The 19047-nt window shown below is 35.5% G+C and overlaps 1 protein-coding gene across 1 annotated transcript in view; it reads right to left on the bottom strand.

Moving 5' to 3' along the window:
• The window catches only part of ATP11B (ATPase, class VI, type 11B), a 114882-nt gene that overhangs the window by 30676 nt on the left and 65159 nt on the right, over positions 1-19047 (bottom strand). The window contains exons 19-24 of the mRNA XM_011945782.1: positions 14709-14862; positions 13333-13435; positions 10167-10312; positions 9052-9111; positions 7352-7479; positions 5221-5359 (exon numbers count right to left, since the gene is read on the bottom strand). Of these exons, the coding sequence (XP_011801172.1) occupies positions 5221-5359; positions 7352-7479; positions 9052-9111; positions 10167-10312; positions 13333-13435; positions 14709-14862 (730 nt within the window). The remainder of the gene's footprint in view (positions 1-5220; positions 5360-7351; positions 7480-9051; positions 9112-10166; positions 10313-13332; positions 13436-14708; positions 14863-19047) is intronic.

Genomic DNA, 19047 nt, shown 5'->3' with positions numbered 1-19047 from the left:
TACCTTTTTCAAAATTGTAAGAAATGACAATTGTACATTTCTTTAATGGTAAATTTACTTAAAAATTTAAGGTAGCAGGACAGTAAAAATCTACCACTATCAAACATAAACCTATAGTATTCTATGACGCCCTGTTTAAAAACAATTACAAAAAAGTTGACCCAGATTACAGACAGAATTTAAAGTCTTAGGCTCACAAAAACAAAGATAAATAGATGGGACTTAATTAACCTAAAAAGCTTCTGCACTGCTAAGGAAATAATCAGCAGAGTAAACAGACAAGCACAGAGTGGGAGAAAATCTTCGCAATCTATACTTCTGACAAATGACTAATATCCAGAATCTACAGGCAACTCAAAAGGATCAGCAAGAAAAAGACAATCTCATCAAAAAGGGGCCTAAGGACATGAATGGACAATTCTCAAAAGAAGATATACAAATGACCAAGGAACATGAGAAAATGCTCAACATCACTATCTGGGAAATCCAAATCAAACCACAATGTGATACCACCTTACTCCTGCAAGAATGGTCATAATAAAAAAATAGAATAATAATAGATGTTGGTGTGGACATGGTAAAAAGGCAACACTTTTACACTGTTGGTGGGAATATAAATTAGTATAACTACTATGGAAAAAAGTGTGGAGATTCCTTAAAGAACTGAAAGTAGAACTACCATTTCATCCAGCAATCCCACGCCCTCTATCTACCCAGAGGAAAAGAAGTCACTATACAAAGAAGATACTTGCATACCCATGTTTATAGCAGCACAATTTGCAACTGCAAAAATAGGGAACCAGCCCAACTGGCCATTGGTTAAGGAGTGGATAAAGAAAATATGGTATACGTATATACCATGGAATACTACTCAGCCATAAAAGGAATGAAATCATGGCATTCGCAGGAATCTGGATGGAATTGGAGACCATTATTCTAAGTGAAGTAACTCAGGAATAGAAAACCAAACATATTGTGTTCTCACTCGTAAGTGGAAGCTAAGCTATGGGGACGCAAAGGCATATGAATGAGACAATGAACTTTCGGGGCTCGGGGAAAAGAGTGGGAGGGGGTAAGGAATAAAATACTACACACTGGGTACAATGTACACTGCTTGGGTGATGGGTGCACCAAAATCTCAGAAATCACCACTAAAGAACTTAATCATGTAAATAAATAAATAAATAAAAAACTAAACAAACAAGAAAAGTCTTAAGCTTATTTTTAACTTTAACAAATAAAATGAAAAGATTACTCAATATATTCAATGAATTACTAATCTATGACTTCTTGACAAATGTCCATGGTAAAGATGATACTACTGTATTGTTAAGACAAGTTCCACTTTTTAACTAATACTTATATTTAAATACTGTGACTACTTTAAACTTGGATAAGGGCTAGGCAAATTTTATGTGAGAATTTGTTTCTTTTCTTTTGAGATGGAGTTTTGCTCTTTTTGCCCAGGATGGAGTGCAGTGGCCCGATCTCGGCTCACAGCAACCTCTGCCTCCCAGGTTCAAGTGATTCTTCTGCCTCAGCCTCCCTAGTAGCTGGGATTACAGGCATGTGTCACCACTTCCGGCTAATTTTGTATTTTTAGGAGAGATGGGGTTTCTCCATGTTGGTCAGGCTGGTCTTGAACTCCCGACCTCAGGTGATCTGCCCGCCTCGGCCTCCCAAAGTGCTAAGATTACAGGCATGAGCTGCCACGCCCAGCCGTGAGAGTTTAACTCTTCTACTATTTAGGAAGAAAAACAAAGCTAAAAATTAGTCACTAGTTCAGCCTTCTCATTAACATATTTTTGTTCTCTGACAACTCATTAAGGAGTGATAGTAAAGGAGTATCTTTTTTATAGTGCTCTGAAGGTAAAGAGCCTTCTTAGAGAAAATTGATCAAGACTTATACTTTACTAAGGGAAAGAAAGGCCTGTTAAAAAGACGTGAGATAAATACATGAAGAATGACTAGTTCTTTCCTAAGCTAAACTGAAATTAAGAACTAGAGAATACTTCAAAAGTATTTGTTGAAAATTAATTAATATAAAATTGCTATACCCTAATACAAAAAAAAAAAAGGGATAAAGTCTTAAATTTCTCTGAATCGTTCTGCCCTTAAACCCAAACTATTGCAACTCTTCCTCCTGCTCCTCTCCCAGGATCACTTGTTTGCAATGACTTCATCTTTGCCTCTAGTCACTCCTCTCAGCACTTCCCTCTAGTAACTTTGTCTGCTCTAGGCCCTCAATTGTTTACTGATCCCTCACGCTATAACAATATTTAGAAAACAGGGAACATCCAACATACTCAGTGCTGAGCAATGAGACGCGGTCTAGATAGATGTCTAAAAGGATTTTTAGCACAGGGACACCTAAGAGGGAGCTGGACCAAAAGGAAAGGGGTCTGTGGGCTCAACTGTGAAGAACAGGAGGTGGTGAGAAAGTCTTGGGGAAAAGGAAGCATGAGCATTCTAGAGAGGGAACATAAGCAATGTCTTAGAGTTAGAGAGTAGCATGGCGCATTCTGAGAGACAGCAAGGTGATTTTCACAGTTAAGAGAGAGTTTCTGGGAGAATTAGACCAGGTGGTATTGAGTAGGACAGGATCTTTCAATATAATGATTTAATAGTAAAAATAACAATGAACACTGCTGAGATGTAGTGAATACTTCTGTATGCTAGCCACTATGCTTAATGCTCTACAAATAATATGTCATTTAATCCTCACAGCAAATCTATAAGGTGAGGATTATGTGCCTTTTTACAGGTGAGAAAACTGAGTCTGAGAGAGGTTAACTCATCCCAAATCACTCAAACGATAGCTACAGATGCCAGGATATGAATCCAATTCTGACTCTAACGTGTGCTTCTTTATTACTATACCTAGTATTGGGGGTAGGGAGTGGCAGATTAATTTCAATAGACAGTAAAGAGAAAAAAGCTTTCATACTCATGGCCAATAACAATTTATCCTTCACTAAGGTTTTATCTTTTGCATAAAGAATGTTCAAGATTTTATTTTAAAAAGTTACTAAAAATTAGAAACAAATTCTCAAATTAAGGGAATACTTAAATTATGACAATGTAATAGAGTATTATGTAATCATGAAAAATGTTCTTGAAGCATTTTTTTTTTTTTTTGAGATGGAGTCTCGCTCAGTTGCCCAGGCTGGAGTGCAGTGGCGCAATCTCGGCTCACTGCAAGCTCCGCCTCCCGGGTTTACGCCATTCTCCTGCCTCAGCCTCCCAAGTAGCTGGGACTACAGGCGCCCGCCACCACGCCGGCTAGTTTTTTGCATTTTTAGTAGAGACGGGGTTTCACCATGTTAGCCAGGATGGTCTCGATCTCCTGACCTCGTGATCCACCCACCTCAGCCTCCCAAAGTGCTGGGATTACAGGCGTGAGCATTTTTAATAACATACAAAATCACTTAGGCTACAATGTTAAGAAGGGATACAAATTATGAGGTTAATGAAAATAGCATAAAGGAAGAATTGAAACAAATATGTAAAAATAATAAAAGTAATAATATCTGGGTAGAGGCCCACCAAGTGATTCATTTTCTTTATACTTTTTCCTACAAGCTTCAAACTTATCACAATGGGCACCTATTACTTTTAAAAATTAAAAAAATTAGTGACTAGCAACACAAGGTATCTTTAATGTCCTTTTCATCCAATGATGAAGATCCAAATTTCCTTCTTCTTAACTCTCCTCCCGTCTTAATTTTCTCTGGTTTTCACCCCACTATTTAAGGTGGAAGTGTGCATATTCATTCATATGTCTATATATTTGATGGCAATTGCACTGATGGTAAGACTGTGCAGAAGGGCACCAGGTTAACAGTTGTTTCTCAAAAGAATTGAGAATCATGACTAAGCATGTAGGTTTTAAAGTCACATAGATCTGAGTCTGAATTCTATTACTGTAATTTGCTTACTGTGTGAACTTAGGCAAGTTTCTTAACCCCTCTGAGGTTAATTTTCTAACATGTAAAATTAATAATGATATTTTTCTCATACAGAGTTAGGGCAAACGCACATAATGTACCAGGCATAGAGAAAAAAACTCAACAAAAAGTAGTTATTATTTGGGAAGTGCTGTAAGCTTTATGCTACAAGATTCATATTTTCATCCACATCAGTCTAAATATGTCCTCAAAAGTGAACTGGCAATTATATTTATGTCCCTATTCTACAATATAAAGGGATTTTGCACAGTTAAGGCCTCTACATTTGAAACCCATTTCCTTTACTACACCGGTGTATTTTGTTATTAGTTTACTTGCTCATTTTCTGTATCCTTTTCAAGATTCTAAGCTCCATGACCAAGTTACTTACCAGAGCCTAGTATAGTACTTGGGAATAGCTGGTCTTCAATAAAGATCTGTTGAGCAGGTAAAACTTTATAGTGTTCCAATTTCAAATTCTGTATGTCTGTATCTCCAAACATATTTTGCAACACTTAAGTGGTGGGAATGGAAAAGGGAAACTAAAAGTGACAATCATTTCCAGTCCACCAGAGTCCCTACAACTGCTGTCATTTCTTTTCTTCCTAATCCATTTAGCTAAGCCTTGGAAGAGAGGTCTAGCTCTGCCAAGAGTCTCTCAACATGAGCACTCCAATGAGAACACAGTGTAACAGTGTACTGTCGAAAATGCACTCTTCCCTAATTTCATACTTTAGAAAAGTGGCCAAATTAAATACTAAGTTATGACATCTATTGAGAATTGTGAGTGTGCAATGAAAAGTATGGTAGCATTTCCTAGGCAAACAACAATGCAATTAAAAGCAAACACTAAGTCCTCATTTCTCATCTGAAAAATGGGAGTAATAATACCTCCCTAATAAGATTATTGGGAGGACTAATGGAGATGGAGCACATAAAGTACTTAGCACAAAAGTAAATACCAAATAAATGGCAGCTATCAATAAAACACAATACTAAGGTGAACAGCATGCAGGGGCAATAACATATCCCCTGTGTGAGCTAATTTTTGAATATTGTCTAGTAACTTGAGTTTCATTTTGAGATTACACTGTATTGCCTGTCAATTTTCATTTGTATGAAACTTTATTATTTAACCCCCAAAATGTAAATCTTTTTATATTTGCATTTTAATACTTGAAGTTCTATAATTTAAATTTTACTTTATGACAAAAGTTATAAAAAACCCATGAAATATTAACAAACATTCTTTAAAAAAAACTATATACTTTACCTGGCCATTTCCAAGCAGAGATGTATCTTTCCCTATTAGTAAATAGGAGCCGAAAAAGAAAATAAAGGCATGACTGAAACCCAGGATGGTCCAATAAAGAAATGTTTTAATACTTAAGAGGCGGTTTTTACTAATGTCTCTGTTAAAAAGAAGAAGAGAAAAAGAAACACATTAGGGATCATTTATTATTTGCCTACTAAACAATTATTATAATTTGATAATTAAAAAACAAGGTATTTTAAATTTAAAATTGTTTGAAAATATTAGCACAAAGAATAAGTAAATACAAATTTACAAACCACTACTTATAATATCATACATCTGTTTAATAGCTTATAGTTCACATAATATATTCAAATACATCTCTTCATTTGATAAAGAGATATGAAGACTTGGCACAATGGCTCACGCCTGTAATCCCAGGACTTTGGGAGGTCAAGGCAGGCAGACCACAAGCTTAAGAGATCAAGACCATCCTGGCCAACATGGTGAAATCCCATCTCTACAAAAAATACAAAAATTAGTTGGGCGTGGTGGCACGCACCTGTAGTCTCAGCCACTTGGGAAGCTGAGGCAGGAGACTCGCTTCAACCTGGGAGGCAGAGGTTGCAGTGAGCCCAGATCACGCCACTGCATTCAGCCTAGCGACAGAGCGAGACTCCGTCTCAAAAGGAAAAAAAAAAAGGAAATATGATAGGCTGGGCATGGTGGCTCATGCCTGTAATCCCAACACTTTGGGAGGCCAAGGCAGGAGGGTCACCTGAGACTGGGAGTTTGAGACCAGCCTGGGCAACACAGCAAAACCTTGTCTCTACTAAAATTAATAAATAAAAATTTTAAAAAATTAGCCAGGCATGGTGATGTGTGCCTGTAATCCCAGTTACTCCAGAGGTTAAGACGGGAGGATTGCTTGAGCCTGGGAGACTGAGGCTGCAGTGAGCTACGATCTTGCTACTGCACTCCAGCCTGGGTGACATAGCAAGATCCTGTCTCAAAAAAGAAAAAAAGAAGGCCGGGTGCGGTGGCTCAAGCCTGTAATCCCAGCACTTTGGGAGGCCGAGACGGGTGGATCACGAGGTCAGGAGATCGAGACCATCCTGGCTAACACGGTGAAACCCCGTCTCTACTAAAAAATACAAAAAACTAGCCGGGCGACGTGGCGGGCGCCTGTAGTCCCAGCTACTCGGGAGGCTGAGGCAGGAGAATGGCATGAACCTCGGAGGCGGAGCTTGCGGTGAGCTGAGATCCGGCCACTGCACTCCAGCTTGGGTGATAGCGAGACTCCGTCTCAAAAAAAAAAAAAAAAAAAAAGAAAAAAAGAATTATGATATAGGCATAATACTTCACTTTAATTTTGAAAAGTTGATTTATCTGTTATTATATTCTTCTGTTAACATTCAGTCACTCTGCCATAACGGTCTCTTTTTAGTGAGGTTATCTGAGTTAGGTTCAGCACTGATGCTCCTAACTTCCCTTCTAATAATAGCTATTATGGGAAGAACAATATATGCCAATCTTAGGTCAAGCCCTGTCCTAGATAACCTGAGGAATCAAAGTCAATTAATCCAAATCAAGATAATGAGATGCCTCTATAAGTGGTACTTCAATAGCTACCTCTGTAATAGCTTATGGCGAATACCATAGCTGGTACTGAGGAACAGGTCCCAGTCACATCTCTGTGATTACTTGGTTCTGGGGAAGCAGGAATAAAGCAGAGAATCTGGGGTGGGAATTAATGTCCTCACCTCTGGATTTTGCACTAATTATTACATAAATTTTGCTAACAGTAGAAAAAACACTAACTTTTAGGAATTCTAGAGATTATCAATTATGAATAACTTATTTTGTGCACATGAAATAGAATATTACTGGTTGCGACAGTAAGTGCAAATTACACAACTGCCCAGTGCATTCCCAGGATGAAAGTGCTCATTCTTAAAAAACACTGGAAAAATTAATTCAAATTTTGTCTTTGAAAGAACTTTTTTCTCTGATATTCAACAACTGTAAATCATATAACAACTGAAGAACTTTCCTTAGGAAAGCATTAATCACCAAGACATAAATAAATCTGCTTATTTTTTACTTAAAAAAACTGAGAAGGCCATTTATAATACCAGAAAATACTTACCGATAGAGAGTGGGCTTATTTTGTAACACATGAGGGTCTACATGCTGTTCCAAAAGACTATATATCAGAATAGGTAGGGAAGTAAAACAAATATTGTATAAAGTCAGGTACACGCCATCATACAACGTCTAGAAAGAGAAATTGGTAGGAATGTTGAGATTCTGATTTATGCATTACTATTATGCATATATCACAACTATGCATATTAAAAACAAAATTAAACAGTTTTAAAAATTTACACTAAAATCCATTTTAGTAACTCCAATTAAATAATTCTAATTTGTTTTTAATATTGATATAAACATATAATGTTCCCAGGTTGATACTCTTTGTGAGAACTGGAATATTTTGCTATGTCAGGTGCTTCTGGAATTACAGTGAGTTACATCAACATTTCAAGATTCTCCACAATTTGATCACTGTGAAGTAATTTTATATAATTCTTCTCTATGTATTCCAGACATCTTACTACTTGTTCCACATGCAACACATATAGTTTACCTTTCATGGCTTTGTCTCCCTTTCTACATCCTACCCTTCCTTTAAGGCACTGAGCAAGACTATCTTCTTCCATGAAACTCTGCACGATGGCTTAAGTCCTTAATATCCTGCTCCTCTAAACAGTCACAGGTACCACTGTTGGTACTAATCACTTAGCACTTTGCCTATGCTTTACATATTGTTTTTATTGTTATTAATACTGCCTCCCAAATTACACTATAAACTCTCCAGAAAACCTAATCAAAATAGGTCAGTTTTCCTTGTCATATTGTCTTACCACATTCTTTGGTTCATTCAGGTAAACAAACTTTTACTGGTAATCAACGCCCAAGCAAATATTTGGAATTTAGAGTTACAGGTTGTAAACAGGATAAAACAGCAATTAAGAATAGGAAAAACTCATGAAAAACCTAAGATAATAAAGCTCTTGTTTTTTTCAATGAATTAGAACTAATGTCTTGATCAATTTGAGATGTATAGTATGGTATGTGAAAAGGGTGCCTGCCACATTAGTCAGAAGCAGTAGGTCAAAGTCATGGTTTAGTCATTAAGTTAGCAAGGCAAGTTACTTAATTACTGTGGATTTCATTTTTCTTTTCTAGAAATTAAAACGAAGTAGATCAGGACTGGTAAATATGGGACATGCATGCAAACAAAGACCTACCCTGTGCCCATTACAACTACTGCTAACAAATTACATTTTCCCTCTGAGCCTGCAGCTTTAGAAACCTTTTCAATATACTCTAGGTGCCCCATCAATTATTTAAAGGGAGCTTCTGAGATAAAACCTATATGTCATCCCTGGACTAAATCACTATTGCTCCTTCCAAATCTAAGACATTTCGAACCAAAAACAAAAATGAGGTGAACCTCCAAGTTATCTGGCCTGGCTTGATTTGGATTTTACAGGAATATCACAAATAAGTTATCAAAATTCTCTCATAAGCTGTTAAGGGTTATTATCTATTTTTAAAAGCATCCAGAATTATATTTTGGTATTAACACTTACCTCAAACTGAAAACCAGAATAAATGAATATTATGAATATTATGCTGGTTAAATATACTAAACAGTTTTGTCTGGTTCCCTGCAGGACTAAGAAAAATGAAAAAAGTCTCTTCAAACATCTATCAAAGTCTGAACATAAATACCTTACTCTAAAAGGACAAAACACAAAACACAAGTTTCTATTTACTTACTTGTTGAGAAAACAAACAGTAGAACTGATACAAAAACTGGGGTGTGATAAAGCACACATTCTGAAAAACAAGATTAAATGGAAAATAATTAAAATATTTAGGTCTACAAGACAAAATAAAAAATAAAAACAATGGCTTTAAAGTATCCAAAAACAATCTCAGCTGGTATGGTAAGTAAAGGATAAGGACTTGTCTATATATAACACGAATGCAGGATTCCCATTTTATCAAAAAATGTCTAAAAACATTCTAAGCAACAGTGCAGATATCAGAATGAAAAAACCCTTGACTCCTCTCATTGCCAAGCAATATTATAATTTTGAATTTACAACCTTCAAACTATTACTCAATACTTTTCATAATAGTACAATAAGTAAGATTTACTTAAACTTTAGGGCTATGATATCTTTACAACACAAAAATGTTTAAAACACACAATAAATCAAACTATCAAAACTTCTTCCCATCTCAATATACTCACATTACAAGTAAAAGCTAGAAAAATAAGTTAGAAAAAAACTGCCATCATCTTATAGCAATATGCAATCTACATGTGTTCTATCACTGGATTGTAGCTATCAATTATATAAATATATGCAACATAGTACACTCTGGTGTTATTAAATATATCGGTAACAGGGGCTCTTAATGTGGGTTCTACAGACTCCCACCTTATACAAAAGGACCCAAAGATAGGACAGTATTTCAACATAATTTGTTTCTTTGTAACCCTATGTATTTTACTTTATGCACATAAAAGCTCTATATTGAGGAGCTCACACATTTCACTAGACTACTAAAGGGTCATTCATGGCACAAAACCGGCTAAAAACCTCTACTTGAGACCATTATATTGGTGTTAAAACTTATTGCTGGTTCAGGACAAAATAACTTTAAAGATATCAAATGTACTGTGTTCCAATTTGCATGGAACCCGTGGGCCACAGGCAACCACTGATATGCTTTCTGTCAGTATAGAATAGATTCATGACAAAATACTGTTATTTGTACTTATTGAAACCATTTTAAAGAAAAATGTATATAGTCATAACATTCCTTAAATTGAAACTTCATATTACTGTATCAATAATTGGTTCTAAATACATGAAACTCACCTTATAAAAAAAATACTGTACAAGGGTAGCTATTCTAATATAATAAAAATGACCATGAACAAAAAGCAATTTGGAGAGGAATTTAAATCTGGCTATTGCATAGTCACTGTTTCTTGCAGCCTGTCTTCCTTCTTTACCCATGATTCCTATAATAAAAGAGACAAAGATGCGTTCACTGGTAAGTGTAATTTTCATGATAAATCTGCAAATATCTTATTAGTTGAACATGCACTTAGGAACTTTAAATCCTAATATACAACAGATGTCCAAAAGGTTGTTCTACTTGAATATGTAATTAATATAAAGCTACGATATTTATCAGACACATAACACCAATTTCCAAAGAATTAGAATATAAAAAGATAAAATACAATATAAAAAGTAATAGTGAAAGTTAAGGATTTAGCAGGAACATCAATATTACACTAATTAGCACAAGTACTGGGTAACAGACTTCTGATGGACAGAATGCTGTAAAATACTTAAATACTTCACTATTTTCAATGAATATAAAAAATATTCAAATTGAGTCATGTGAGATTAGCAAAATAAGCATGCTTAACACTTTCATGAATAAGTCAGTGTGCTTTTTAAAAGGAAAATGCGAACTTAAAATAAATTTTTAAAAATGTACAATATCATTTGAAATCAGTGCATCATTTTATCTGACAAATATGAATATTTTTAATGGTTACAATATTCCTTAAGGTTTCAAAAGAGAAGAGTCATTGCCAAGTTTGTATTTTTCAATCTAGAAGCAACTTTTAAAAATTATTTTTCAAAACTAAAACTTTTGTCACAAAAGGATGAAAGTGTTCCAAAATGTATAAGCAACGAAAAAAAAACTGTATTCATAATCTCTAGAGAAAACCCCTGTTTTTAGTCTGCATTCTTTTAGAAATTTTCTTTCTGCTTATTTCATGTCTGTGTATGTATGTGTTTCATACATACAAAAACATCTATAAAAATGTGGCTCAGGCTGGGCACAGTGGCTCAGGCTGGGGGCGGTGGCTCAAGTCTGTAGGATCCCAGCACTTTGGGAGGCCAAGGCAGGTGGATCACCTGAGGTCAGGAGTTCAAGACAAGCCTGGCCAAAATGGTGAAACCCCATCCCTACTAAAAATACAAAAATTAGTTGGGCATGGTGGCGGGCACCTGTAATCCCAGCTACTTAGGAGGCTGAGGCTGGAGAATCGCTTGAATCCAGGAGATGGAGGTTGCCGTGAGCCGAGATCGGGCTATTGCACTCCAGCCTAGGAAATAAGAGCAAAGCTCTATACCAAAAAAAAAAAGGATTGTTTTACAACTTGCTTTTGTTGCTTCACAGACTACGGACACTGCTTAAAATGTGTACTTGTAATGTATATCTTTATCAACATGCTCAATTTTTTTTTCCTACAAGAAATTCCTGCATGCATAATTGCAATGTCAATAGGCATACATTCAAAATTTTATTTTGAATAATAATGCAGGGCATATCAATTTATGCTCCCACTAACATTGTATAAGACCATTTGTTAATCTATACCTTTACCAACTCCAAGTTTATCAAGGTTTATAATGGATGCCAATCTGATAGGAAATTTTAACTTCCATTCCTTGGAATGTTAGAGAAACTAAACATTTTTTTTCATACATTTAGTATTCTTTTTAGATTTCTCCTTTTGTGACAATTGATTGCTCACATCCTTCCGCATTATTTCTACTGGAATGTTTTTCTTATTCTCATTAATTTGTTAATACTTTGTAGACCAGGATTATTAAAACTTTGTCACCTATTTTACAAATATTCTTTACTAGTTTGTCCTTTGTTTTTAAAATTTGTTTTGGGAGCTTTTATCTCTGCATGATCTTTTCCCTATAGTTAACTATAGTTCCTTGCTTTGGTGCTGTCCTCAAAAGATTCTTCCACACCTCAAATAACAGAATTATTCATTAAATTTTCTTCTATTACTTTTTAGGGTCTTTGTAAGTTATTTAAATCCTAATCCATCTTGAATTTGTTTTGTTATAAGTAATAGAAAGAGACTCAACTTTTCTTTTTTTCCAATCACTAATCCGTTTTATCCATTTTTTTTTTACTAAATAATTTGTTTTCCTACTTATATGAAATATCTCCTTTGTTATATTCTAAACTTCCAGATGCTTGAATGTATTCTAGTCACTGGTCTGCCTGTTATCATTACAGAATCAAACTGTTATAAATACTGTAGTTTTTTTATGGCTTTAAATGTATGGTATAGGAAGTTATCATCAAATTGCTATGAAGATTTATGGAAAATAATGGTATACAAACTAGACGGAAAATTAAGTTTTCAAAATGAAGAGTTAATTATCTGAAAGAGGAAGGAGTTGATTTGAGAGGCACACAGAAAATATCAGACCTGATAACTACCCATACCCATTCAGCACATTATAGAGACTATTCCAGAACAGGAATTAGCTTAACTCTCAAATCTTATCCTTCCATAAAAAATACCATGCCCATACTTTTCATTTTGCTCTGTATTTCTACAATAAGATTATATGGCTAAAAAGGAAAGGATTAATAAATTAAATATAATGAAATGATACTAGCAGTCTGAATCTAATGAAAGTTTTAGGCAAAAATAGAAAAGAATAAGGATAAAGATTATTAAAATGAGAAACTACTTGAAATTTTATATTTTTATTGCAGTTTGGTGCAATTTCCTGTCTTTATAATTATCTTTAAAAAGGACTGTAGGATCTTTAGATTCATAAATAAACGGAGTTAACAGTAAGATTCTAAAACAAGAACTGTAAGTGCAACTATGTAAATCACAAATTTAGAATTTAAAAAGGATAAAATAACATGTGAAGTACTTTAAAAGGTACAAAATGGCATGTAAAAATAAAGCTACTTTTATTATGAAAAAGAATTGGCAAAGATAAAATTCACTAATGTGGTATTTATTTCCTTTAAAATCTGAAACTAAAATTTGGAATGAAAATATACTAACCAGTGGGCTTAATTATAGTAAGTTTCTGATGGGGCACACTGTGCTATATTATTACCATGTTGCATTTAGTTTTCATTCACAAATTTGATACCGCACTTTAATCTACAAAAAGAAAATTCAAAACCACCAAGTAATACTACCAACTTTAAAAGTTCAGGAAAAACTTTTCAGGAAAAATCAATCACCTATGCCAACATGGGCTTCTTGTATCATGCTTACGTCATTAGCACCATCACCAACAGCCAATGTTATAGGTTTCTCAGGTGATATTTTTATTAGTCTTATTACCTGAAAGACATAATGAATTAGTTATTTATGACACAATTTCAATTTTCTTGCATTTATATAATCATTTATCTGAAATGACTCTAGTAAGAACACTAATGAAATAAATATTTAATTTTATATTAGACAATAATATGCATTGAGGTTCATTTTTTTGAGGGTGTCTCCATTAAGCTTTTAGAAATGTCTTTCAGAAATGTTATAACAAAAACAGAATTATCTTTGGACTTTATGATGAGAAACAAGAATCTTTTAAATATAGCTTAAATATTTAGAAGGCTTAATAATAGTGTAAAAAAAGACTGCACTTAATTGAACTGTTAGGCAAATTTTTTTAAGAAATTATTTTTTCATTTGATATGAAAGAAGGTAATTGTTTCCTCTTGTAATAAAATTTTAAGAATTTAAAAAATCAATCAAGATTAAATTCAATGAACTCAAAAGAAACGTTTCTTTGGAATTCTTAAATGTACTTTTATAAAGAACCTGGGTATTTGCTCTGTTCGGTCTCCAGTTTTAGTCTCCACAGACTGGGGTACATGAATTGTCATAATATCAGCACTGTAACAAAATTCCATGAAGCCCAAAAAATTGGATGTCTAATTTATTAGACCTATATGGGAAATAATCAGTATTCAGATGTGCATTGCAAAGGATATTTGTGAAAAATAGTCTAAGACCTCAAATTCCAAATTTAGAATTATAAAAAATGTTTATATAGGCTTTCACTTGAATCACATAGGTAGCTAAAATTTAAATATTTCCTATACATAAGCTTTATATTACAAGTTAATTGGCTTTTCAACTTTTTACACTAAAGCTCTATCACTTTATGGCCAAAAGTAACAGAGAATTATCACTTCATGAGAATGTTGTATCACTATACATCACTATAACAAAGAATTATCACTTCACGAGAATGCAAGAATAAATGGAGATCAACAGAACCATCTAAAGGTGCAAGTAATTGATGTCTCCTAGGCTCCTTCACTTGCTAAGTAGCTAACTTGGGAAACATTAGTTATCACAGTTTAATTTCTGCAAGATCACAAACTGCTACTCATCACAGGTTTTCTCGGTCACTATGAATAGCTGAAACTCACTCTGAGAATTCCAGAAGTCTGATGTGCATGGTTAAAATTTACAATATGTGATTGACTCTTGGCAAAATTTATATATTGCACACCATAAAATGGAACTATGTAAGGCATTAACCTTAAATAATATGTTTATATCTAAATAGCTTTAAGGGACTTTTTATAACACATATACATACTTTTGCTTTCTGCAGTGGAGCCATACGACAGCATAATACAGCTGAACAATTTCTGCAAACTTCCATAAATAATTTTTCATGCTCCCTGAGTGCAAGAGATAGGCTGGTCCCATCCACTACCAGCCCATGCTGAATCACATGATCCTCTGTAATTCTAAAAGAGAAAATAATTATATTCTCTGTAAGATACTTTGAAGCCGTATTATTTACACTCATATAGAACAACACATTCTTACTGAAAGATGGATCTTTTACCCACAGCCCTTACTGTTACAAGACTGTTATGTCAGGAAACAAACTGTTTTATTACCTTAAGTTTAAAATTAAGCAGAATTGAGTCACTAATGAGTAAAACAGATAATATTCAATTTTTCTTTTTTTTTGAAACAAGGTCTTGCTCTGTCACCCAGGCTGGAGTATAGCAGCTCACCACAGCCCTGACCTCCTGAGCTTAAGTGATTCTCTCACTTCAGCTTCCTATCTGGGACTATAGGCATGAGCCACCATGATTGGCTAATTTTTGTTATTTTAGTAGAGATGGGGTTTCACCATGTTGCCCAGGCTGGTCTCAAACTCCTGACCTCAAGCGATCCGCCTGTCTCAGCCTCTCAAAGTGCTGGGATTACAGGTGTGAGCCACTGTGCCCCGCCTAATATTCAATTTTACAATGAACTGATATACAGTAATTATATTTTCTAAAATGTGAATTGTAATACATAATCTGAGGATATTCTCCCAAATTGTATGAAAAGTCTTACAAAAATCAAACCATTATTTTAACATTCAGCAAATCCTAATTAAAATTAAAAAAACTATATGAAATCAAGGATGTTCAGGAAAACCCATGAGCAAGATTCACCACATGCATAACAAGCAAAGAAAAGAATGAAGGAAGAGTACTGTCTTGCAATAGGAAACCGATGATGGATTGTAATGCCAGATATTACTGTGGTAGAAGATGGATAACACCTCACACGTGGGCATACGCTACTCCAAGTACAGTCTCACTGCTGGAAGGCGGGCAAACTATTTGTTGCCAGGAAGAGATAAGGAGCCTACACCAGAATGTAAATCAACAAAATCACTAAGCACACTATTTTATTAAACTGCTTCCCCCGTAATTCTTTGGTAATAACACTTTCTTGATGAAGGAAGTATACCTAGATTTACATTTTGATGTAAGCTCCTTTATGTTGTTGAAAGCCAGTACTCAGTGCAGCACTGTGCTATATACACCACAGAAAAGCACCAAAGGTTCACAGAATAGCAGACTCTGCTGAGAACTATCCCTCCAATTAAAAATAAGAAGTGGGAAGACTATTAAATGAGCACAAGGTATAAAAGCTAAATATACATTGATAGATTTTAGTCGTATAATAAGAAACTTTCATAAGTTAAAGCAAAGTCTTTCATAGTATGCCTAATCACTGTTGTGTTGTACTATAGCTATAAGTGGTAAGCAATTCACTTTACACCATAAAGTTTTATAAAATGTATTTTTCTCATTATTACTAATTCTCCAATATCTGAAATCAACACCTATATAGACTACTTTTCTTCCCTATTGGCCAAACTTTATTTGGCAACTTGTGCTAACTCCAATGTCTTCAGCCTGTTCAAAGCACTACCTGAGCAACAGGCCTCAGAAATGCTAGCAGTCAAGAGTGGGACAGAGATTATTTTCCTAGGAAAAGTTTCCAAGGCACATGCAATTAGGTTTTCCTCTGGACAGGCTTCATGAATCACATTATGATCTTACAATCCATGGAATAATATTTAAGAAATATGGAAAAGCACCTACATCTCTGGCACATAGGTAGCATTTACTTATCACTATAGCCCTCATGTATCACTACTCTTCATACCCTGTCCCATCTATACCACTCCCTGGCCATACTTTCTAATTATTTCCTTGAATATGCCCTCCTCTCTCTCAGCTCTGAGAATCTGCATGCACTGCCCCCTTTGCTGCCTTTCTTTTTCTGACACAGCAACTCAGTCACCCGGACTGGAGCGCAGTGGTGTGATCACAACTCACTACAGCCTTAACCTCCCTGATTCAATCCATCCTCCCACCTCAGCCTCCCAAGAAGCTGGGACTACAGGTATGTGTCACCACACACGTCTAATTTTTGTACTGTTTGTAGAGATGGGGTTTCACTATGTTGCCCAGGCTGGTCTTGAACTTCCAGACTCAAGTGATCTGCCTGGCTTGGCCTCCCAAAGTACTGGGGTTATTGGCCACTGTGCCTGTGGGATTATGAGCCACTGCGTCCAGCCTCCCCTTTGCTTCTTTGTGTCACTCTCTGTCCAGTGAACATCTGGCCCCACAGGAGGCAACATAGTCATTGGTTGTTCAGAGCTCTCCCTGGTACCCCTGGTCTAGGCTAGGCTTCTCTCTTCTGTCCTCCCAGAGCTTCTGTTCTTGCCTCAGATACAGTTCTGTAGGGATAGGACTACGACAGTGTATTTACTTTTCTGTTTTCCCTACACACTGTAAGTATCCAGGGTGTAAACAACACACCTTATGTCTCAGTTCCAAATGCCTAGACAGGTGACAATATATCTTTGTGAACGAATGGATATATATACTAAAGTTTTCAAAGGTACAAAATTCTTTGTGCAACAGAAGATTTTTATCAAGATTTTTAGAATAGATACTTCCTGAAAGTCTGAATGAATGGGTCTATTGACTTTTATGGTTATCTCATAAAATGTATTCCATCAAAAGGTATCTCTAAAACATAACATAAACTTCACATAGCAAGTGCTATGGTTTGAATGTCGTATCCCTTCCAAAATTAACGTGGAGAGTTAACCCCCATTGTTATGAAGCAGGGCCTTTTGGGAAGTGATTAAGTCATAGTAGCTTTGCCTTCATGAAGGGATTAATGCCCTGATAAAAGAGGTTTCAGAGATTTGCCCTCTCTTGCCTTTCATCCCTTCCACCATGTGGGGACACAGCAATCCTCCCTTCAGAAGGATGCAGCAATAAGGCGCTATTTTGGAACAGGGAGTAGCCCTCACTATACAACCTGCTGGTGCCTTGATCTTCAACTTCCCAGCCTCCAGAATTGTGAGAAATAAATTTCTGTTCTTTATAAATTACCTAGTCTCAGGTATTTTGTTACAGCAGCACAAACAGACTAAGATGGCAAGCCTAAAATTCACTTTAAGAGTATAGTCTTTGTTTTATAATACAGCTTTTGTACAAAAAAGAAAACAAATACTAATGATTAGCATATTTGTTAAAACCACCTATACACAGAAGACTTAAATAGCCTAAATTACAAATAATAATCTTCTGATGACTTTATTATGTTATTAACCACTGTATAAGCTTTACAATTTTCAGCATTTTTTAAGTAGACATTTATTATTTTTATAATCAGAAAAAATTTTTTAAAATTATTTTTATTTTTTAGGCGAGAGCACAGTTCACTGTAACCTTGAACTTCTAGACTCAAGTGATCCTCTTGCCTCAGCTTCCAGAGTAACTGGGACTACAGGTACATGCCACCACACCTGGATAATTTTTAAATTTTTTGTGGGGACAGGGTCTTGTTATATTGACCAGGCTGATCTCAAACTCCTGGGCTCAAGCGATCCACCTCAGCCTCCCAGGGTATTGGGATTACAGGCATGAGCCACTGTGCCCAGCTAGAAAAAAATATTTAAAAAGGCATATATAAAGTAAATGATTCTAAGCAATTAATTTCTGTGTTTCAGGGAGTTCATGATATTGCAGTATTTAAATGTTTAAACAGCCACAATGTTGTTGACATTGTCCCCAAATTGTAGTATAATTAGCTAAATCAATTGTCTTTTTGCACTCAAAGATCCAGTGTGACCCTATTTAAGAGATATTTTAAAAAGGCCCTACAGGCTGGGGGCGGCCTGTATATAATATAACCTATAATCCTAGCACTTTGGGAGGCCGAGGCAGGCAGATCACCTGAGGTCAGGTGTTCGAGACCAGCCTGACCAACATGGAGAAACTCCGTCTCTACTAAAAATATAAAATTAGCCAGGCATGGTGATGCACGCCTGTAATCCCAGCTACTCAGGAGGCTGAGGCAGGAGAATCACTTGAACCCTGAAGGCGAAGGTTGTGGTGAACCCAGTGCACCACTGCACTCCAGCTTGGGCAACAAGAGTGAAACTCTGTCTCAGAAAACAAACGAACAAACAACAACAACAACAAAATAACCCTGTATGGTCTTTTAAAAATGTCTCTTAAATAGGTTTTAAAAAGATGAAATCCAGACTTTGGTATCACATAAATGCCTGCATAAAAAATACAAATATAGGCCGGGCGCGGTGGCTCAAGCCTGTAATC

This window comes from Colobus angolensis, unplaced genomic scaffold (assembly GCF_000951035.1).
Source record: "Colobus angolensis palliatus isolate OR3802 unplaced genomic scaffold, Cang.pa_1.0 Scaffold245, whole genome shotgun sequence".
In the NCBI taxonomy this organism is placed as follows: domain Eukaryota; kingdom Metazoa; phylum Chordata; class Mammalia; order Primates; family Cercopithecidae; genus Colobus; species Colobus angolensis.
This window is presented reverse-complemented; position numbering and strand designations above follow the sequence as displayed.